Source organism: Grus americana, chromosome 8, assembly GCF_028858705.1.
Source record: "Grus americana isolate bGruAme1 chromosome 8, bGruAme1.mat, whole genome shotgun sequence".
NCBI classification, from domain to species: domain Eukaryota; kingdom Metazoa; phylum Chordata; class Aves; order Gruiformes; family Gruidae; genus Grus; species Grus americana.
In genome coordinates, this window is record NC_072859.1 from 23254196 (window position 1) to 23278767 (window position 24572).

Genomic DNA, 24572 nt, shown 5'->3' on the forward strand with positions numbered 1-24572 from the left:
TGTTTTTTTTAGAATCTGCCAGGAATGAGTCCCACACTGGAATAGCAGAATGTGGAGTGAGGGTCTGCACAAAGACTTTACTGTAGGAGCTGAGGACCTACTGGACTGGTTACGTGCAAGACTTGAACCAGTCTAGGTACAGAATAGATTTCTACTAGTATCATACATTGTTTATGACATTTCCTGCTTTTCTGAATGAGGAATAGCTTCATTTTATATTTTGTTACCATATACTGTAGATAAAAGCATTTAACTTGAACTTTTAAAAATTGTGTTTAGAGTTATACTTCTAACAATAGGATTAATCCATTGTCACTGTAAGGCCACTAACAGTAGTTGGTGGGAATTTATGTCCGTTTACTGTGATAAAGCTAACAGGACTTGTTTTATTATCTAATTAGAAACCCCCTACTACTCAAAACAAGCCATATATAACCTAGAAAGTTCAAGTAGGTTGCTCAATGGTGGTGAAAACTAATTTAAGGTAACTATCCTGGGCTAATCAATTCCTTTCACTTCCAGGTATATTTGGTATTCAGAGAACTAATATATTAGTATTTCCTCTATAGATTTGTTTTAGCAGTAGAAGCAAGCACATTTTGTCAGAAGACTATGAACATACTTTGTTTCCAGCTAATTCAGAAACTGCAAAAGAATTTGATTAAAAATAGTTCCGTATGACATATGATGTTAGATTTTGTAAATGTTTTTATCAACAGCAAATGCCATATCAGGACTAAATATGCTGACAATAGTGTCACATCAATGCAAAACACTGGGAAATGACTGCCCAATCCATTTTTTGGATTTATGATATTAAAATAAATTGTGAAATTTTGACAAGACATCAGAATTGTAGATGCATGAAAATAATTTCCTGTGATCTTACTTGCAGTAGGTGTCATTTATCATCCCATAGACGTGAATTCCATAGCAGGCATCCATAGCCAAAATTAAGGTAAACCAACCCGTACTGAGATATGAACCTGACTGGACTCTGTAAAAATACAACATACACAAAACAAATTGCAATGAGAAATTATCAACACTTTATCAAAGAAATATAATCTATTACCTGGGACAAAAGGCATTAAGCAACTTGACAATCTGTCAAAACCATACAATTATTTTGAATTATTTATAGATATGCTCTCATTCTTGCCAGCTTGGAGCCTCAAGCTATTGTCCACAGAAAAAATACCATGTTAAATATCTGAAGTCAAACAATGCATCTCCTGTAATACAGAAAATAATTTATTTTTACATCTGAAAGATTGCAATTAGTAGAATGTGTAAAATGAGATAAAGTTCACCAAAAAGCAAACTACTGGCAGAGTTTTTGCTGTGTACATGTGAGTACGTACCACCCTCGTAATTTGCAGTGGGCTGTCCTCAGCTTGAAAATTCACACAGTGATGAAACTTTTAAGGACATTTTGGTATAAAACCATCTAATACAAGACTTTGAAAAACAAAATTCTGTGCATATCCCTTTAAGATAACATAGCAGAGAGAAAAACACAAGACAGTGCCAGATTGATAACCTTTGCTCAAATAACTAGTTGCATTAAATCAGTCCAAAAATATAACCTGCATGAGAACAAATGACGTGTAAGGATTTGGCTCACACATTGGCTATGTGAGCAAATGTATGCATTGTTAATTGCAGACCAAATCACGTTCAGTCTACTCACACAAGTGTTACCAATGGGGGACTGGGAGTCAACAGAGCTACCCATATAACCTGGGCAAGCAAGACACTGCTTTAAACCATCATAAGTAATAAGAACACATTTAGTCCTCATTGCTTACAAACTGGTTGAAGTCCAGCTTTGTGCATGTACTGCTTTCAGTTTGACTGAAATTAATGAAAATATTTATCTAAAAATGATAAACAATGTGTCCAGTTTCCAAAGAATGATATCACAAAGTCATAAAGCCACCTTAATAGAGCGCTAACATTGGCTCAGTTTGAGAGAGTTGGGTCTGAGTGCGAGGAGGGGATAATTTAGCTTTATGCCACATCTTTTAGCTCTTAGCTTTTGGGTACAGCAGGGAGCAGTGTGTTCTCCATCATAAGTTAAAGTAGGCTAGGGTGTGCACACAATTAAGTTTTGCTGCAAAAGAACTCCCAAGTAGGACCATGTGCAAATCAGTTATCCCCATCAACAAAATCTTCTGAAAACATTTTCATCCTGGGGTAGGAATAAAGCTTTCACGTGGAAAAAAAAAATCATATAGCAACTTACCCAGCCTATAAACCCCAACTTCCCTGTGAGACTGAAAAACCAACCCCAGGTGTCTCTTCCTGGTTCAGAGCAGGAACGTACTACGGTCTCCTGCCTCCCAGGTAAATCTGCCAATCAGTGGCTTTTGGCTCTCATTCTGTGTTACTTCCTTGCTCTTTCGTGTTGAAGTTTGACTAAATACTAAGTGAGATGATGGGTGAAAAAGTAGTTGTACAACCTTTATAATGACATTTACCTGATACATACAGGACTGAGATTCGCGTTCCTTCTCTGATAAATACCTTTCATTATGGATAGTAGAAAAGCTCCAAGAGCTTTACATTCCTAAAAAAACCCTCCAGTACACTCCAGCTTAAACAAATCTTTTTTCTTTCTTTCTGGTCTTTTTTTTTTTTTTTTTAAAGTGAAAAACAATTACCTCAACTCCCAGAGAGTTTTATTGTTCTCAAGAACACTCAAAGTAGTTTGGGCTACATCTTCTCTTCCTTGCCCATGTCTATCATCCTTCATGGGTTAGCTGGTGTGAACTTCTATCCCTAACTTTCCTGAAACATCCTTTTCCTTGGGGAAACTCCTAAGGATTTGTTTAGCTGCTTTTGTAAAGGACCATTCTGGAAACAATAAATAAAGGGTTAACTTAGCACCAAAGAATGGCAAGTGGGAACAAAAGGCAGGGTGTCAAATACCTGCCTTTCATTAGGTGGACACCAACTATGATTGTGCTTCTTTACTTGACACCTTTATAGCCACGAAACTGTACATCTGTTTATCTGTCCCGTTAGGATCTTCATTTCTTCAAACAGAATGTTCTGCTACTGCCTAGCAAAGAGAATTCCCAATCCAATTCATGTTATTTGAGAGTAACATTCTGCCATGATAAAAAGCTGCATTGCTTCTAACTTGCTTTCTGCTCTTGCACCAGAAGAATACTAGCCTTGAGCCTTTAAAGCCATTTAGAATCATAATAACCATTTGTAAGAACACTATGAAGATCAGGACCCTTCCAATAATGGAGGTTTATTGGAGGGTACTATATTGACAGTAGCGTCTGAAATTTGCTATACTCAGGAGGAAAAGGGAATTTTAAAAAAGAATTAATCAATATTTCATGTCTTGTTTTAACACCATTGGACTTTAGTCCTCTCATCTATATACTACACTGGCAGGATAAATAAAAACAGCAGAGTGAGTTCCCAGATACCTTCCCTGGGAGATGAAGTACATGACAGAATACAGATTATATACTTTAAAACAAAGCACTTACATTCCTCCCATTTTTTCCTCTGAAGATACATAGGGATACAAGGGAATATACTTAAGTAGTGGGGATTCTGGATGATTTGGTAACACCTTAGAATTCAATCTGATACCATAAACATACTTTCAACATTCTAATGAAAGCAATATTAGAAATGTGAAAACAATTTTAGCTGTCCCCAAAAAGTGATAAATCTCTGAATACCTTTTAAAATATCATCCCATAAAACTGTAATGCAAAGCAATGTCTCAGCCCTTGCTATTATGCTAACACCGTGCACTCAATTTCTTTCTCTACAGGAGACTTTTACATGTTTTTTGGCCAGGACTTTTTGAGACTCATTAGAAAGAGTTCCTCTTGTTACTGTAATTGCATTCAAATTTCAAATTTGACACAATGAAAAGAAAAGAATCCTCCATTTATGGGTAGCATAAGGCTACGTTACTGCACAAATCTGAGGGAAGGAGGACATTAATCCCAAAACAGGGAGAACAGGAGTTTGTTAAACATCATCCATAGAACTACTATAGGCAAATCTATCGTGATATATGTGTGTGCAGCAAATCCAAAATTGTTCTCTATGGCTCACAGTGACTTTTTCTAATACTCTAAAATTAATGGGGCACCAGATCTAGGCAGGAAATTGTCTTGACAGCTCAGGAGAAAATAATGCACTATTTCTGAAAAAATGCTTTTAAAAAGAAGATGGTTTTGCTTTCAAGACATGATTTACAGCTGGATGCAGCAATAAAAAAGCAATGCTCACAAAAAGTTACTTTGTTTATCTTGAAAATGAAAACTTATTTTGCATACTTCCTACATTATTAGGATTCTTAAAGAAATGTTACTTATTGGGATGTAATTCATTCTGCTAAATACCATCCAGCATTTCAGAAAAGTACATAGGCACATGCCTAACAATAAACACACGAAAAGACCAATGGAATCAACTTAATTAAGATGCTTGAAATAAAGTATATGCTTGCCTATCTTGCTCTTAGTGAAGGTTTAAGTGGTTAAAATGTCATTATTTCATCTCAGAATATAAAAGTAAGATCCAAGATTAATAGTTAATTGCAAGTTTCAAGTCTCAAAACATAGAATTTGCATTTTTAGTAATGCTTTCCATAAACTCCAGTAGAAAGAACTGACTACAGTTTCTCACAGCACCTTAAAAAGGAGACTTGCCTTCTATATTTTATACGGAAATGGTAAAAAACACGTTTAGGATTGCTAGAATTGTAATGTGTGCTACATAAAGCTTTAATTAAAAATTAATTAAAAATAAAAGCAATTAGACAGGGTTCTTTAGCCTTAGCTTTCCAATATTCTACAAAAAGCATAAGAAATTGATATAAAGAAGATGCAATAGAGTGCCCTGTAAAAACTGTTGGCAACTGAAATTCATCTTCTTTGACATCTATAACCATGCTTTGATGTAGGCTAAATGAAGGAAAACCCGGTTCCTTTTCTCTTCAGGGGAAAATGGAGGAACATAAAATATTTTCTTAATGATCAAGGGCAAGTGGGTTCAAATCAGGTAAAAGTTTTGTTGTCACTTGACTTCTGATTTTACCATAGAATTCCAGGAAGTTCTTTTCTTTGTTCAGTTGTTCCAGGATTTTTTATGTACACAATCAATTCTAGCTCTGTGGTTCAATGAACTGTAATTTCCAGTGGGGACTTCAGTGGCAAAAAAAATAAAAATGGGGGAAAAAAAAGTTTGTTAAGGCAGAGATGTTCTGTAGACAAACAATTTCATGTCAATCTAATTGCAGAAAAGAATTTTGAAGCCTATTTTTTAATTCTTTACTGGGAGAAATTAGAGAGCACAGAAGGTCAATTAAAAGTGTTAATTAAGATGAAAAACAAAGAAATGTAGGATTTCAAGAAGTTATTAAGAAACAGAGAGCTTGCCAAAAGCATTAACTAGACACTTTTCCTTTTTTGCTTCATTTCAAAATATTGCAGTAAAATAAAATTCAACAATGACAGATTGAAATGACAAGATTCTCCAGGCCAATTTATTGACAAAAAATTTATCTTTTCATAAAGGCTGTTTATAGACTCTAATCCTCAGATGACCCTCCTTCCAAACTACTGAATCATCAGCAGCTTTATTCGCAGCAGCTTGTCTGGCCCCTTGATTAATAAATAAGTGTAAATAAGGATACTGGTCTAAACAAACTGAGACCTGTAATCCACAGAGTGGAGGCTTCATAATGTCAGATGTCCTTCCAACATGATAAAAGATTTGTAAAAATGATTCCAAATAAATGGAAATATTTCCAAGAACTGTGTCAAGATTAGCTTAGACTGTCTTCAGGTAGACATGTCTCTGGCACTTATGAATGTGTATCCGCAGTGCGTTAGGATCCTGTTAATCGTCTGGGAGGGGGTCACTATAGTCTGGTTTTGCCTGGCTCTCTGCCACTTGCCCTGTGTTAGCCTCATCTGTGACTGACCCTTGAGAATGAGGGTAGAAGGTACGTGTCCCCTCTGCACTCCCTTGTTAAAGACAACCAGCTCTTTTTCTCCCTGGCTTACTACAGATTTTCGCATTGCTGAATAATGCTGTTTCCTTACGACTGAAAATATGGAAAATTTGTCTACCAGAACAAACTGGTGAACCATTACTTAATTCTATACTAACCAAATTAAGGCTACCATTGTACTTATGTTGGCTGTGATTTCTCTTTTTTTCTGAGGAAGCATCTCTGAATATAGCTGCTGAACAACTCTTCTTCTTTGCCAAATTAAACACCCACATTCTCCAAGTCACAGGTTTGGTCTATGCCTTCCTCTTCATATCAAAAGTAGATTTGTGAATGACAGATCAGAATGACCTGACAGAAAAATGCCCCCACCTCTGAGAGAACGGCAAGGCTCATTTCCCTAGCACCTCTCCTTTGAGGAACAGATACACTTCTCATGCCAGAAAGCTGTTTTCTTGAGAGGAAAAAAGGAAGTACATTTGGTACAGGAGAAGGGTAAGACTCTAAATGCTGAAGAATATTAGCACTAGTCTAGATTTAATTCTGTTTTCTGTAAGACTTGGTGCTTTGTTGCTAATATTTCATTATATATTTTCTACAGAAAAAAATAACACAAGAAGAGCAATGAAGATGCAAGCACAGAGAATTGATTTCACCTGGTAAAATGGTTGCTGTTTCTGCATTATAAAGATACCTGTTAGGCAGTTGTTTATCATAATTATTCATTCTTTTGTACGTGTTTGTGCACACATGTGCTTGCTTTGCATTCAATAACGATGCAGGACATCTAATAATAAACACCCATGCCCCTCTAGCAGTGAGCAGACTGTCTCTCACACAGTCAAAAGCCCACACGGTGCTTCAGGTCATTCTGAAAAGTGAAACATTTATATATGGACAGATGTTTTATTATCCATCATGTATGGTGTTATGCAAAGCTTGAACAAGTGGAATGCATTATGAACAGCACAGACCACATTCCCAATTCAGACAGCAGCTGTGCCCAACAAGATGTACCTGGAAATGGAGAAGTGAGGCACTCCTGCCAGCCCAAACTCTTGGTAGATCATCCTTACTGTGAATCCTGAAAATAAACTGCAGTCAGGTGGCATACTGTCCAATTATGTATTCTGGAGAATTTCCAGTTCTCCAGAAATATAGGTTTTTCTATCTATGTTGATATTGCACCCATGGAACACAGAGAACAAGAGCCCATTTCAGCTGAATTTGCTACAAACCTGCAGTAAAGGTTACTCCTAGGTCACAAACTAGCCCATGAGAATCTCCCCTCACAATCTGATTTAAAAAGAGATATAACAATTAATAAATCCTGTGTCAAAATGGCCTTGAAAAAAAGAAAGGAAGGACACTTTTGAATGATCACAACAGAGACATGATGGCTTTGTATTTAACTGCATCTAATTTAAGAAAAAAATACAACTGTTTGGCTTACGATTTACATTTTTTGGCAAGGCAGGCAAAAACAATATTAGAAATAAGGAAGAATCTGTTACTGCAATTACTGAAATCCATGCGGCATCTGCTTGGGTATGTAATTTATGCATATAGTTCCAGTCTTTGTGTTGTGTACATATTTTTTATTTCTTTCCTCTCTTTCTCTGCTCTATTCAATATACACATGGAAACCTGAAACAATGCGGGGGAGAGGAGGGGAAGCAGCTTAAAGAAATTGACTTCTGCTGCCCAGGCTTCTGTAGTTTCCTTATTTCTGGTTCCTTGACCTGACTTTGATGCATCTCAGCTCTCTCGTGAACTCAGGCAACAAGAGAAGGAATTTATTTCATCCAGGCAGAGAGGGTTCCTTCAGATGCCTGCGCTGCTGAGCACACAGAAGAAAAGGACAATTCCTGTTTATCAAGTGTAATCATCGAGGCCCAGCTTGCTCCAAAGCACACAGAAAAGAAACAAGACTAAAGAATTATAATTGTAAACTCTACCTTCCAGCCGACATATATATGTATTATTTTGAGGTGATTCTCGTGCAGGAAAACCTGTGCTAATCTTTTCAAGTTGAATGGCATGCCCTGCAGAGAACAAGAGTTGCTAGCTAAATTTCTTACGGCTGTTGGGCTTCTGCAGCTCACACTGACTCTTCAGATACAAATTGTGCTCTTGGTGCAAACTGTTTACAGAACAGTAAATCCCAATCCCAATCTTTTTTCTTCCCCACTCTCTTCCCTAATCCTTCTGTTTCCAGGAATATATATTCTCTTGATTTCTCTTGAATCAAGAATTCTTTATTTAAGTACCAACTGAAGTCTGAGGCACACCCCATGCTATTGCATGCACTCAAGTTATTAGTAAAAGATGCCTTTTGTAAGTGCCCTGGTTGCAGTTGCCACCTGAGATCTGAAGTCAAGCAGTTTATGCATGACTACCAATAACCTCGACCCACTGGAGGTGTATTGTGCAGAAAGAGAAGTGTATGGCACCACACATCTCCATTTGCGTTTGGATTTCATTGGTGAGCAAATGGGTGTTTAAATCAGAAGAGGATCCACAAAAGTGTGGACCATTGCAACCATGCAATTGTTTTTGGAACAAAGGGAAACTAAATTGACATAAGCAGACTTGAGGGCTAAGCCGTTGGCATCTTTACACAGCCATTTTTCTCTTCAAAAATCACCTGAGTAAAATTCACTCCACCCTTAGGAAGACTGAGCTTATCAGGAAATGCAACTCTTCTGGTCTATGCCAGCATAGCACTTGCTCCACAGTACAAGTACTTATGCTTGCAGTGGTTGAAGCAAATGGGAGGTAATGCCAAATCTGCTTTCCCTGGACAGTACTCAAGCCTGCAAGTTAGTTGTGGCACCATGGTGTGCTCCTATCCCACTGTTCTCCACTTTCCATTGGTCTATGTTAGGTCAAAGATTTACTGCAATTCTTGATGTCTGTGACAAAGGGAATGACGGCTGAAACCTTGATACAGGTTTCATGATTTGTACCACGGGCCTCTGTAGGGCAGCTTTATGTGCTCTTCTCTTCACCAGTAGCTGTATCCAGTTGCTGAGTGCTGGTTCAACATTTTCCCATAGCGTGAAAGGGAGCAGAGAAGGATTTAGATTTTCATCCTTTGTAACCAAAAATGAATCAAAACTCAAAAGTGTGCCAAGTGGAAGAAAAAAAGACAACAGTGACTTTTTCCTGCATCTACATTTAAATCAATACTTGCTGTCTTGGGTCTGCACATTTTTCTCCAGGGAGGTTGTAAACTAAACAGAGCTGCAGTTAATCCAGGATCCCGAAGAGAATTCATTAAGCAGGCTTTCCCAGCCTTTTCTTTCAGTATGAAAGGGCACTTACTACTCCTAGCCTGCATACTTTAGTGAAATCTATTGTAGGTGAATACAGAAGAAATTTCTTGATTAGCTCTTACCTTGTCAAGACAAGATACTGAAGGGAGTTCATCTAACCTTGGCTGAAAGCAGCTTGAATTTTTCATAAAAACATTTTCTATTAGGCTTTTTTTATGATGTTTAAAGCAACTTTCTAAAGGTGCACATTGTATGTCTGTGATGTTGGGATGTGAGCAGAGGCTCTTATAAAGGTATTTTGTCTTACTGCTCTGGTGAAAATGAAAGAACAGCTAGCACGAGACTGTACCCTAAGTCTATTCATTTGAGTGGGGAGAACACTGGACCAGATACTCAGCAGATAGAAACCACACTGGTGTACCTCAGCTGATATCCTTTTAAATTTTCTACAATTTACAGTCATTGTGTTGGTCCAGTCATTACCTCTTTGGTGTTAACACTGAAGGAAAGGCAGTGTTATATTTTTCTCCCTACATTTCACATTTATCTGAGAACTTTGCTTTTCACCAGGATGGATGCTCATCCAAAAAAAGCTTATGGAGGGCCAGCCATAATATTAATGGGAAGTTTCATTTCTGAAAGGAAAATATTCACTGAAAAAAGAGAACTCAAATTCCACAGATAAGGCCTTCATCAGTGCATATCCCTCTATTCACAGCTTCTCTCCCCCCAACTGTGGTATTCATCAGAGCGTTTCCAGGTATTCTAAAATTAATTCCTAATTTGTTGCTAAATTTCTCACTGATTATTTACATTACAGTAGCACTGGGAATCCTCGCTGTGCAAGGCACTATACACCCACATGTAACAGTCCTTGACCCAAAGAGCTTAACTGTCAAATAATCAAGAGAAATAGATTCTCTGAAGAACGTACATATCCTTATCCGTAGTTCTCACAGGGAACTTATGCATACTGAGATTTTCTCCCTTGAACTTGGGGCATGTATAGAGGTAGTAATTTAACATGTACGTGAAAGTCTCTGCACCAAGTATAGCAGGTAGAATGGAATAAAATAAATGCAAGACCTTCTAGGACTGCTCCATAGAAACTTCCTATAATACTGCATTGTGTTATAAAGCCACATTCTCTGAAATTGAATCCAGAGCCACAGTGCTCTTCTCTACACTGCCTATTTGCGCAAACCAAAAGTTCATTTTAGATTATGGAACATCAATATTTTTAGCAAAAATGAAATCTTAAATCCAGACAAATTATTCTGATGTGGAAAAAAGGAGGTAAAAATAGAACTTGCGTGAGTCTGAATTTTAATTCAACTGCAAGAGGCCATAATGTAACCCATCAGTCAAGCTTTGAAGATGAACTGCTAATTAACACAGATGTTGCCTTCCCTTTTACTACTGTAACTTTCTCCAGGTTAACTTCTCCTTCAAGTAAAAAAGGAACAAAATATTTCTCTTTCCTTTTCTTTTTTTGACATACAATTTAATGAAACACACACACACATATATAGGTATCATATTACTGTTTAGTATCAATATTAAGGTCTTGCTTACTCTCTATATTCCATCCAAATGTCTCTAGTCTTTCCCTGCTTTCTTAATTAACTCATCTCTGTCCAGCTATCTAGAAAGAAGGAAATAATCCTAGCTTCTAAGCTACTGAAACTTCTCCTACCTTCTCCATTGCTCTGTTTACACAGTAGCTGGCTTTCTGATGGACACCTCTTGCTGATGTATATTGTGGACAGAAGAGGTTGAGGTCTAATTAAAGCCCCACTTGAAATATAGGGTCCCAAACCCTCAGGACATGCAAGATTAGCTTTTCTCTTTCCCTTTCTGTTCACCAAAAGTCACTACATTTATGCAGCAGGGTCTTCTGAAGGCCAGACATCTGCAGCTACTGACACAAATTTTTACACTGAAGGCAGCACCTTGATTGCAGACAGACATATTTGGCAGAACAGACAAAGAATGGTGCATTTTTTTCTCTCAGATGGCAGCCTTTAGAAAAAAGCATGATGCAGCAAACAATCTGGAAAAGCAGAAGACTGCCACAGAGAAGCTCATAGGAAGAGGAGCTATGGATCAGCGTAGATTCCCTTCTAGCCCACTGCATAGTTCCTTCAACACTGGACAATTTCAGACTATTTTCTTCCCATATTCATTGAACAGACTGCAGGAGGGCGATCATACAAATGGAAGCTGGGAGAAAAATTTCCATTCTTATTAGAATGGCAGTGAAATGCTCTAAAAGAGAAATTTATGGCTTCCCTGCTATCAACTGAAGTAGCATATAGTTACTTTTCCGAATCTTTAACAATCCAGCTTTTTGAGAATAGTAAACTCAAGAATTATCAGACTAGTCATCTAGCCAGCCCACTGTCAGTGTAAGCTAATGCCTATTTACCAAGTATGGTAAAGAATTCAGTTAGCTTCAGGGATTTGATATTTCCAGTGAACCAAAGTTATTAGAACACATTCATGAAGCAGGACAGTTGTGCTTTACTTTATAAATACACACTCTGATTTCTCCTCCCCATATTATATTGCTATTAGTGACATCATCTTTTCAATGATTCCCAGTATCAGCTAGTTAAGACTTGGATGTGTTGCCAATGAAGCTCTGCAGGCAAGCAGCTCTTTAGAAGGCCACACATCCAACAGCATACATCAGAGGAGCTAATTCATTACAACTAGAAAACTACAGCCCACTTGTTACAATGTAGATGACTCAAGACTAGATCTTTGGCGTCAAATCATAAAATTTAAAACTGCCAAAAATCAGTTCTATAGTTACATTACAGAGAACCTCAGGTAACACAACTAGCTACATTGCTGGAAGTAATACTAGATTAAAAATTAAGAGTTCAATCACACACAATACCAGAGATAACGTCACAATTAGCTTTACAAAACAACATCATTCTTTATGAGGCTTTTTCTTTGCCTCTTCATGCTATTTGCCTGATAAGCCCTTGCCAACAAAGACATTATCCTAATTACAATTAGTTATACAAAGTGTGGGACAACTGAAATGATTTATTGATTTTTCCTCACAAAATAAACTGATTTTAAATTCCAAATATACAGTAAGAAAAATAAACCAGAAGCCCCAGATGGCATGTTTACTCCAGACATGTATGAATGTGAATATACTTGTAGAGACACTCAATCCATTTAAAACTTTAGTCTTACAGTAGTTGTTTGGAAAAGTCTGTGCAGAGTAGGTTTTATGCAATTAAATTCCTTGTCCCCTGAGCAGAGACATTTAAGGTACAAAGCCAAGAGCTGAGCTGTTTCCAAAAAAACTTAGAATTAAAAGGATCTTGCAACAGTAGTTTTAAAAAAAAGTGTCCATCCCAACAAATAAAAGTATGTACGTTTGTCATGCAATATTAATGCAGCACTATGTTTGCATTTGATATAATCTATTATCTACATGCAATCTGAAGAGATGAAAGAATATGAAGCTCTGTTAAATATCTTTCTGTGCTAAATATAAATCTGCAGTAACTACCACTTTACATCTAGACATGGAAATAACAATGGAATCTTCTTGCTTCAGTTCTTTGGGAACTCATTCCAAGCATTTCTACAAGACCTTCCTTTGTCCTCCATCCTGCAACATCATGAATGCTCCACAAATCATACTGAGAATTTGCTCATCCTGTGAATATCCCCAGCATTCAAATGTATTTCCATGTGCATGGACTGAGAGTCTGAGCAGAATACAGTGCTTGATCCTTCATAGGGACCCTCCTTACAAGTCTGTATCTTAAATTCCTTTGAAGTTCCAAAAAAATACCTAGACTTACTGAAAAATGAATAGCTGATCCAGTTTGATGTTCTCCCAGTCCTTTTCATATGCCCCACCTCCAGAGCTCCAATTCACTCAAGCACTTAGATATAAACCTTCTGTAATACAGACAATGAATATATACAAGTAAATAGGCTTAGATGCAACAGCCGCACACACAAACCAGCAGGTTTACTCCCTGATCTCTACAGTGCCTTTTGCCACTACACTAGCCATTTTGTCCTCAGTCTTGACAAGAGAAGGAATAGCACTTAGGCAAAATACATTTCTTCTCTTTTTTCTGGTCTACAAGTCAGCATTATCTGATTAGGTCTACTTCCTACGGCTTGTTCAGTCTCGCTTATCAGACACACTGGAAAATATTTCCAATAATAAGCCACCAGAAATCTGCCTTCATATCTGGTGTCAGGCCACATATAACAGAAATCTTTTCATTTTAGTTTTAAAGTATTGCTTCATTCAACAAGCCGACTGCTGGCTGACACGCAATCTAACCTAAAGGCTATGGATCAGCAGGTAAATGCAGAAATTCTATTAGTTTTCAGACCTGAGGTTTACGCCTTTCATTTCAAATGAAATCAAAAACCTACACATGAATAGGTAAAGCACGGAGTAAGGATCCTTTCTTAAAGCCATCCATTACCTATTACATGAGTGCGAGGAAGAAAGCAGTTTCTGCATCTTGTAGATACTGCATTTCTTGTGCTCAATGACTCTGGCAAGGATGGTAAATAGCAGACATAAAAGAGATCCATTTTGAGGAAAAATTAAAACCATGACGAACATTATATTAGGCAATGTGAAATCCTGCAAAGGTATAAAGACAGGCATATTCAGATATGCTTGGTATTAAGAAAACCTCTCCAAGCTTGTATAAATTGGACTTCCTTACCTAAATCCAAATTTAAAAGTCATAGGCAAACTTGTCTATGCTTTAGGGGTTTTGGAAATGAGCATCCTCATTTAGCACCAGAGGAAGGAAATAGTGCAAAAATACACATTACAATGTATCCAGAATGTTTACGAAAATATTTTTTTTCCAAACTGAAAGAAAACATATGAACAAAGAGAGATTTCACTCCTTTATTCCTTCTATAACTGTACATACTTTTGATATTTAATCAGATTTCCTACCCAACTTTATATATAAATACAAGAGATTTATGAATGACTGACACCTGACTTCGTTTTACCATGTGCTCTAAAGAGATATGTTCACTGGAAGTTCTCAGAGCACATGCGTCAGCATTTTGACACAGTATACAGACTGAATCCCCAAATTAATGGCCATGAATATAACTCACTTCTGGTGTGGTCAGGCAGAACTTCACTGAAGTCACTGGAATGACTTCTGCCAGAGCTGAATTTCTCTGTAAGAGTGATATATTGCCTGGTATACAGGCAGAGTACCTTTTGGAGATAAGGCGCTCTAATATGAGGCCCACCCTAAACCTGTGGAAAGAACACAGGTAGATTCTGGCCTTGTGGCTTACAGATTTCTTTATTATATACACAGTTCCTGTATAACTATGCCACACATTGTCTTCCTTCAAAACAGGAGAAAATGATTGTCTTAGAGCAAGAAAATCCATTGTGATTACCTAATCACAATTATGATCACACTAATAGTGTTTTTTTGCCGCGTGTCTTGTTCTGTGCATTCAGTTAAAGAAATTGTTCCATGATTTTGCTATTTGTTCAGGAACAAATACAGTAGAAAAACATTACTTTTCCTTCTTTGAAAAATTAGTGTAATATTTGTCTTTGGAGTATGGCATTAAACAGTAAAGAAGCTACTCAGCTTGTTGGGCTCCCTCTTTCTCATTATACAAGCCTACTCATATCTTTAACTTGTATTTTGTGTTTATTTGTATTTAATCTGTATTTTCCTCTGGCAATATGTTTGATACCCTCTCATTTCATTTTGCACTGATGCTATCTTATAGCTTGATGATTACCAGTGAGTTGGTATTCTTTATCATAGTTCTTAGCTATTACAATATTCAGTCCCCATGTATGGATTTCCCATACATTTTCTCCATGAGGGGTAGAATTGTAGCTGTTATACAAAACTGAGAAGAAACAGAAGTCTAGACAGTGTGAGATTTCACCTTACGTGTTCAGTTGGATCAAGAAATGTTACATCAACTGGCTTTGAGTAAAAGCAAATGGAAACCTCAAGATGCAATGTCCAAGTCCAGCTCTCAGTTAAGTCCAATAAGCCAATTAAATCACAGCTTTCAAAGGAATAAAAAATAGCCATGATCATTCAGGTTTGTCTCACAGAAGATTATAATAGAAATACTGGTTTATCTTGCCCTTCTGACAGGTATATGCCAGTGCTTCTCCTGATTCTGCATAAGAACTTTAGACAAGGAAATAATGCTCTGTACTCTCCAGTCAAAGGCTGACCTAAATGGTGCTTCAAAATGAACACTGTGTTTAGATATACTAAAATAAGGGCTGAAGAAAGCTAATATAAAATATAGCATCTGAGCCGGCTGGCTCCATTGCTTATGTAGGACCTTTCATCCCCAAAGGTTCTCAGTAGACAACATATACACCAACAAATGCAGCCACTTGTGGGGGAATGTGGAAGGTGTTTAACAGCATGACAATGATAACGGACAATTTAGGCTGAGGATGAAGAACCATGAAGCAACTGGACTCCCCAACAGCATGGGAGATGCTTGTTCAATGCTGGCAAGAGAGGAATACTGATATGGAGCAGTTTCTTAATGCATTCTTGAATTACCTTAGAAATCGCTCATCTAAGTATTGACTGGATCTGACTATGTTTAACTTGTTTGATCTGATGAGATCAAGTTGTATGGCTGCAGTTTGTGATAAGAAGCCAGTGGTAGAAATAAACCACAGATCTCAGAAAAGCAAAGCAAGAAAACCCACATCCCTAAACCATTCATATGGAAATTATTCAATATAAACAGGTAATTTCTTTTTGAACTGCTTATATAATAGTCTATATCCATCTATCATTATGAAAACTACATGGATACACAGATTATTACCATATGAAACAATACAGACATCTTACATCTCCTCATAGGTTTACTAGCATTGCTCAGGGCTTTGCTATTTTAGAGTAATGTCATTATCCTTTATGCTGTGTAGTATTGTCCTCCTGTGTTAGGTTTGTGTGGCAAGGTTTTGGTAGCGGGGGGGCTACAGGGGTGGCTTCTGTGAGAAGCTGTTAGAAGCTCCCCCTGTGTCTGATAGAGCCAATGCCAGCCGGCTCCAAGACGGACCCGCCGCTGGCCAAGGCCAAGCCAATCAGCGCCTCTGTGATAACATATTTAAGAAGGAGAAAAAACAGAGAGAGAGAGAGCTTTTGCAGCTGGAGAGAGGAGTGAGAAGATGTAAGAAACTCTGCAGACACCAAGGTCAGTGCAGAAGGAGGGGGAGGAGGTGCTCCAGGCGCCAGAGCAGAGATCCCCCTGCAGCCCGTGGTGAAGGCCATGGTGAAGCAGGCTGTCCCCCTGCAGCCCATGGAGGAAGGATGAGGGGGTGTAGAGATTCCACCTGCAGCCCGTGGAGGACCCCACACCGGAGCAGGTGGAGGCACCTGAAGGAGGCTGTGGCCCGTGGGAAGCCCACGCTGGAGCAAGCTCCTGGCCGGACCTGTGGACCCGTGGAGAGGGGAGCCCACGCCAGGGCAGGTTTGCTGGCAGGACTTGTGACCCCGTGGGGGATCCCACGCTGGAGCAGTTTGCTCCTGAAGGTCTGCACCCCGTGAGAGGGACTCCATGCTGGAGCAGGGGAATGATGAGAGGAGTCCTCCCCCTGAGGATGAAGAAGCGGCAGAAACAACGTGTGATGAACTGACCATAACCCCCACTCCCCGTCCCCCTGTGCTGCTGAGGGGGGGGAAGGTTGAAGCCGGGAGTGAAGTTGAGCCCGGGAAGATGGGAGGGGTAGGGGGGAGCTGTTTTAAGATTTGATTTTATTTCTCATTCCTCTACTCTGTTTTGCCTAGTAATAAATTAGATTTGCTCGTGACAATTAGTGAGTGATCTCTCCCTGTCCTTATCTCGACCCACAAACGTTTCGTTATACCTTTTCTCCCCTGTCTAGTGAATGAGGGGAGTGAGAGAGCGGCTCTGGTGGGCACCTGGCCTCCAGCCAGGGTCAACCCACCACACCTCCATTGTGCAGTATTCATTATTACACACTTTGTTATGCACTACCTCTGCAGATGTATATAGTATGCACAGATTAAGCTAACCGATTTACTGATACCATAGATGTACATTGCACTTAGATCTAGCACAGGGATTCCTTATGCTTACAAGATGAAGCAAATGAGTTATCTTTTATATACTAGCAGATCACTCTTTGTAAATGTTGAATGATTTTAGTGGTGATATTATACCTTTGTTTTCCTTCAATTTCTTCCTAAGAGGATGTAAGAAATAAAAATTTACTGGTAGGGGGAAGGAATATAAATTAAATTATTTTATGAAGGCCGTTCCTTAAAATGACTTAGACAATAAATTTCAGCAATTGTTCAAGAGCAAAAGCTTTTCTAAGTACCTGAGAACAACAATACAGGTGAAGGAAGAGAGAACATCTTCAACTGAGATCATTCAAGTTTGCCATTTACTTGCACAACCAGAGAGCTGCTCTTCAAAGAGGGAACTGTTGCTTCTCTTCTGGGCCTTAAGTGATGCTTTGCTCTTGTTTTACCTTTGTATTTTTATTTGGTTTCTTTAAGTGCATGCAAAGGATTAGTTCGAGATGATGCTTGTTTTCACACACCTTGGAATGAGTTGCCCATTTCTAACTTGCAAACTACAATGTAGACTAGACAGCCTCCATAACATTTAAACAGAGTTTATAGAGGCTGTAAGAAGCAGCTGGAGTTGAAGTGTTTTGTATAGAGCAGCGTTTGAAAAGATGTGAGCTATTATCTCTCTCAGCCCTCAAATACCACAGTAAATGAATACATAAGAAAACCTCATTTCTCCCAGGAAGGAGTTTTTTAACTTACTTTCCTAGAGATTTCTGGAGTTTCCTTTTAAGAAGAGAGTCTGGGATGAAGGCGTAACAAATATAAAATTATCTCCTCTTGATAACATTACACTAATGCATGAGTTGCATGAAATGCAATTCTGTATTGCATGAATGTGTGAAAATTAACCATGGGAAAAATGCATTTTACGCTGCAATCCAGAACTGAAATATACATTGCCAACATGCTCCTTCCTAAGCAGTTTACTACTGCAAATAAATGAGACCTCAGAGTGTTCTGCAAGGCATGCAAGGACAAATATTACCAAGAAGCTGAAAAGCTAAGACTCGGGTGGACAAAGCTAGGTCTATACAGCTCAGTTAAATCTATGCTGAGTTTATGTATCATCCTCACTCATGCTCAGCAGCCTGTCAGACACTGCCTGAATCGAGCTGTGTGGTAGGTGATGTTACTGCTCCAACTGTTTATCACCACCAAACAACTGGAGGTTACTGATCCCTGCTCTGCTTTTGGCTGGGATAGAGTTAATTTTCTTTCCAGCAGCTGGTGTAGTGCTGTGTTTTGGATCTAGGATGAGAATAATGTTGATAACGCAGTGATATTTTTAGTTGCTGCCAAGCAGTCAAGGGCTTTTCAGCTTCTCATACTGGTTTGCCAATGGGGAGGCAGGGGGCACCCAAGAAGCTGGGAGGGGACACAGCCAGGACAGCTGACCCAAACTGACCAAAGGGATATTCCATACCACATGACATCATGCTCAATATATAACCGGGTGTTGCCAGGAGGTGGCATGGCTCAGGAACTAGCTGAGCATTTGCTTCGAGTGGTGAGCAATTGTGCTGTGCATCACTTGTTTTGTATATTCTTCTATTATTATTATTATCATCATCATCATCTTCCTCTTCTGTACTATTAAGCTGTCTTTATCTCAACCCATGAGTTTTACCTTTTTTCTTTTCTGATCTTCTCTCCATTCCACTGGGAGGGGAGAGTGAGCGAACGGCCGTGTGGTTGTTTAGCTGCCTGCTGGGTTAAACCATGACATTCCCACAGTTCTGGCAGCACATGATGCAGGTCTCTAACCTGCCTCAAGCAAAATAACCAGACTAGACCAACTAGACCAATGTACATTGGAAGCACAACAGCAGATAGCTGACTTTGCACTGGACAGTTAGGAAGTGACTGTGTCTTAAAGCATTCCAGCCAGCAATATGTATCTTGACCCTCTGGGAATGTGCATTCATGAGCCTTGACAGAGCAGCTTCCTAGAATTTTCTATTAATAGGAAACTGGGAAAATAAACACATCTGAGGAGAGCAAAATATCTGATATTTTGATTACAAACAAGTAAATAGCTTCAAAAAGACTTTGTGCCTATAAAGACAATTATTGGAACCACCTCTTTTTCAAGCCTGGATTGAAGGATGCCTAGTATCCACATATAAAGATCATCATTGTAATGGTAATTCCTTTGCCACTCCAGGTATCCACTCCAGGAGCCTGAGTAGCAGACACAGCTATAATTAAATATCATTCAATTCATCTCTTGGTATCTTTTACCTGGCATCACATTGTTATTTACCTGACCAGTAGTTATAAACCCCCACAATTCAAATATTATACAATGCAACGGAATATTGCCAACTTGAGACAAGACAACTAGTGAAGCACTCCTTCCTAAGCAAATAATGGTGAGAGCTTTTCAGTACTTTGCCTTAGGTGCTTAACTTTGTTCAAAAATAATCATGAGGAGAGGCAGAAAAGATATTTGACAGACTGATTAGGTGGAGGCTTACTTTACTGTGGATTTTAATTCAGGAGCAGCAGGTAGAAGATGAGTTCAATGCACCTTATAGAAAATGATCTATCCTTTTCTTTCCTCCTATTTGTTAAAAAAAAGAAAAGTTTCAATTCCAATTAATTTTTTCCAAAATGCCATAAAAATGAAGGTATAAAATTATTTATGTCCTTTGTGATCTCTTTTGGTTTTTGGTCTGACATACTGTACTGTGCTCATACCTAAAAGACTTTGTGGATAGAGGGCCTCAGCTGCCCAAGTGCTAAGAATTAGCATTTGCACAAAGTTGTACTTAATTATTAAGTTGCCTTCACATTTTAGAGTGCTCCAAAATAAATAGCAATCTTTTGCTTTCCATTCAAAGTACTTCCTGAAAGCAAAATGAATTAAACTATTAGCACACCTGTAAATTAAGTAGGCATTCTGACTTACTAACAGAAGCCAAGATATCCAAACAACTTGTTCTTGCTCCCAATGAAACCACCAGCAGTACTCTTATTGTCTTCCGAGTCATAGTATCAAGCCCAGAGTAAGCAGCAAATCGACAAGAGATAAATCTAATTCTCAATCAATTGCATTAACAATGCATAGCAGACCATAGGACAGCAGGAAGGCAATGTGCTTGGCAAACACAAGTTGCACAAAGCAGCAGCTAATACGGCACATCCCACAAGGGGTATGCAGGCATTTGCAACATGACTACCTGTATACGATTTGTCCCAGCAGTTCCTGAATATCTCCCTTACAGGTGGCCAGTGTGCGAGTAATCATGCAATTGTGACAGAAAAGTAATTGCAGTCCCATTTAAAAGGTGAAAATCCCTGTCTGCTTCTGCCCCCGAATCTCAAGCAGACCTGTAAAATGTGATGACTCCCTATTAGGAAAAACATATTCCACAGATTATCATAAATAACTAAGTGGGATGTATGCCTAGTTTTTGCAACAGAAGAAGATTCATCCTGGCTTGAAGTGCATGGAGAACTTTTGAAAGTACGGAATTTCAACCCCAGTAAATCCTCTTTCATTGTGCCTTGCTGTGCAGACTGTCCTTTCACTGAACACAGGCTTGAAATATGGTGCAGCTGATTTCCCAGACTGCTGTCCTTCAATGGCTCAAATTTTCACAGGTTTGTTTTCTCAGCCAACCCTGCACATTCCTCCCACTAACGAGTGCAACTATACTACAAAACAAACATCCAAATGACTGCCATGATGCAGAATCCAGGCTCCTGCAAACAAGAAATAGAAAAAAGACAGATATTTTTCAACCCAGTCTCCCAAAATTACGCAGAATTCCCTGCAATAAATTGACCTGATGTTCCTGGTGGTTTTGTATTTCCTGTTCTCCATCTTTTCCAGAATGTCCTTTTCAATAACGTTCGAATAAATCTTCAAAAATTTAAATGAACTGCTCTGGAAAGGGCACGCAATCAGCTTCGAAGCCAAAGGAAAATAACCATTTTTCTTTACAGAATTCATATATCATTCAGAAACAGAATCTTAATTTTAACCTATATGGCGTCCACACATGAGCTTGAGCCTCATTTGAAATAAACAAAATCTTGCTGAAAGAAATATGTACTGGTAGCTCTTTTCCAAGTTCTAACAAAAGACAGGAATTATTTAGAAGAAAAGCAGTGAAAGTATTGTAAATATTGCAAATATTTCTTCGGTATGAAGCAGAAATAATTATACAGCTTTCTTGTGAGGAACTGTGAAACCCGTTTTCTTTTCCTGCAAAGATAAGTAAAAAACTTCTGAAAGTCTGTAACTATTACACTCTAAAATATGTATTAGGCACAGAGATAAACTCTCCTAAGAAAACAGTAAGAAAAAATCTAGTCAAAAGTTTCTAATCATGAAACTGTACAACATTGCCCTTCTGGTTTCTTCTGGAATAAAAATTAGTATCAAAGTGATTAAAAGGATGAAAACCAGCAATTCATTAATTAATTTGTAAGGGCAGAGGAATAAAATCCTTAAAATCCCAGATGTATTCCCATGGGTTTTGTTGAGCCATTTTACACCTTCTGAGGCATCTGCCAAGAAAAGGTCAGTTGAACTAATCCGTGCTTACACCTTGGCATCTCCATTGAAACATGTCATCTCTCCACTGTAGAGTTATTACTTGCTGCCTATGACACTAAGTCTTGGAAACAGGCTAGACTTGATCGTGAAAGGAGGTGTGACTGATGTGTCTTTCATAAGCCAAAGAAATCTATACACTGGGTGTCTCAGGAGACTAATAGTTCAACTTCCTTTGGAGTATTTTCCTCTTCTTTCTGGCTTTCAGAGCACTACTTTTGCCGATACAGTAACTACAGAGTGGAAAATGAACCATCAATAAAAATTCAACATCAAACAATTAACTTTGTGGGATAAAACTCAAAGGAAAGTCAAATGTATTTGCTTATGTTCATTTACCTGAAAACCAGGGCTTAAACATTCACTACTAGTTGTGAATTCATCTTCTCTAACTTTGAAACCACAGCTTCCTTGGTTGATCTCACAGGCTTTTCCCACACAAAGCCATCTCTTCACAAACTGGGAATCCTAAAATCTCACAGTGAATGCCTGGCAGCCAACAAACAAATGAAACAACACATCGCAGAATAAAAGCAGCCATAAAAAAACCCTCATGTATAAAAATTAGTTGTCAGCTGACAACTCCATTCTGTCTTCCTGTAGCTTGTAATACCCAGGAAACAACCCTTTCACATTTATCACTATTTACCAATACCTCTCTCTCAGGTCTCAGAGCCTGGACCAGCTACAATTGCCACCCACTCCATATTCATGGAATCCATCTCCTTCTCATGCCATCTGTTCTTTGTCCTGGACTAATCATGATATATAGAGCAATGTGATTGCTACCTGCTCTGAACACTGCTCCTAGTATCTTACCGTAGGTTTCAGCAGAATCACAATGGTGAGGCTATGTGTATCGTCTCTAAACCCCTGGTGTAAAATCACTGGAGCACAGAGGCAAGTTTTAGAACTAGTACTACTTCTTACACTGTTATCACTCCTTGTTCAGTGTTGGAAGAGATACTCTCTCTGATTTCTTACCACTACTATCCTTCAAAGCTACATTTGGTGCAAACAAATCTAGTTGATAATGGCCTCAGTCGGATAACACAGGATCATGTTTTGAAATTGGACTTCGAAAGGACTCTAAGATTTACCTCTGAAAATTAGGCTTTGATTGGTCTATTTGGGAGTAAGGCTGGTTATCAGTGATAACACATGCATTTAGACTCTTAAAGAAACCTGACAGGTGCCAGACATAAGAAATTATCATTTTCCTCTGTGAGTCTGGCTCCATTACACACACATTCACATCCCATTTTTGTTAGCCAAAGCCCTGTTTAAAAAATCATTTTACAGGTTTTAAGAAGCCTGCAGTCATTTATTCAGAATTTTTCCTTTTTATTTCAGTCAGATATTAATAGAACAGCAAAGAAAAATGTTCCCATGGTTTAAAGAACACATTTTTCTCTATATCTGCCTCTCCTTACACGTGAGGGGGAAAAGGCTCTGATAATCTACCGTACAAGCAGGAAAGGTGACAAGGGAAAACTTATCTTTTCAAATGCTTTCCTGTTTTACTTCAGGTGAAACAGGCAGTTAATATGCTAGAGGCTGTTTCCTGTGTAGCCTCGAACACTAAAGAGAAGCAGCATGCTAAATATCATATATAGAACCTGCATCATAGCACAGCAGCTTAGATACTATAGGAAAATCTGTGACGACTTGAGACAGACAGACAGGAATAAAAGTTTAACCAGTTTTGAAGTAAAAAGTTAAATACCAGGGAGAATGTTTCTATCTGCCCAATATTAAGAACACTAAACAATTTTAAAAACTACGGTGAGGGTAATATATGCAGCAAACCACACAAGACTTTAGCCTTGCAAACAAAGTTTGGGAGCATTTTTGCTCACAGGAAAAGCATCTTAGTTTGAATTTGTATGATAAGTAAATATTCCCACTTCTCCGCTGGTTTGGACGAGAGGTTAATAGAGGTGAAACTGTCAACCAACATCTCTAACATACACACTTTTCTGTGCGAGAAATCGTTATTATTCCTGCTTCATGATTTTATCAGCCTGCCTGTAAGATCTGCAAAATGGAGAAAGGTTTACAAAATGTAAAAATTACTTTAGAGCAAAATAGAATTGTATGTTTATGTTTCTGGTCAGAAAGTAAGCTAGGGCAGTCATTTCATTGAATAAACAAAGACCAAGTCATCACCTCTCTCTTTGCTCTGGTCAAAGACAGGATTTGCAGATCTCATCCATCGAGACTTGGATCTTCAGACCTATCCAGGCTGGTAAGATTCAATCCAAGCAGTAGTAACATTTAAGTGGATTCTATTTCTGTTCTGCTTGAATTAACTGTCTGAAAGATTCATTACATACATAGTTCAAGGCTCTGAACAAATCTGAATTAACTTCAGTGGTCCATTTTCATAGGACAGAGTTAGTTTGTACACAAGTGCAATCTGAATTTTATCAGACTTAGGCTGGTTTGACATGCACACACAAAAAGCCTAAGGTACTTGAGTATGTTAGATCCTGATTTCCTTAATTCACATTAAAACCAAATGTATAGAGTATTGTAGCTTAAGAAATCTTTGATGTTAATAGCACAACTGATAAAATATG

The 24572-nt window shown here is 38.4% G+C and overlaps 2 protein-coding genes across 3 annotated transcripts in view; one reads left to right on the forward strand and one right to left on the reverse strand.

Moving 5' to 3' along the window:
* Nucleotides 1-16996, forward strand: part of PIGK (phosphatidylinositol glycan anchor biosynthesis class K) — a 237562-nt gene extending 220566 nt beyond the window's left edge. The window contains exon 12 of the mRNA XM_054833091.1: nt 16664-16996. Coding sequence (XP_054689066.1) covers nt 16664-16960 — 297 coding nt within the window. The 3' untranslated portion in view covers nt 16961-16996. The remainder of the gene's footprint in view (nt 1-16663) is intronic.
* The window catches only part of ST6GALNAC3 (ST6 N-acetylgalactosaminide alpha-2,6-sialyltransferase 3), a 226591-nt gene that overhangs the window by 8355 nt on the left and 193664 nt on the right, over nt 1-24572 (reverse strand). For both annotated transcript variants that reach the window (XR_008577999.1, XM_054833102.1), the window contains exon 4: nt 890-997. Coding sequence is in view for 1 of the 2 variants with exons in the window: in XM_054833102.1 (XP_054689077.1) it covers nt 890-997 (108 nt within the window). In the remaining variant the exon portion in view is untranslated. The remainder of the gene's footprint in view (nt 1-889; nt 998-24572) is intronic.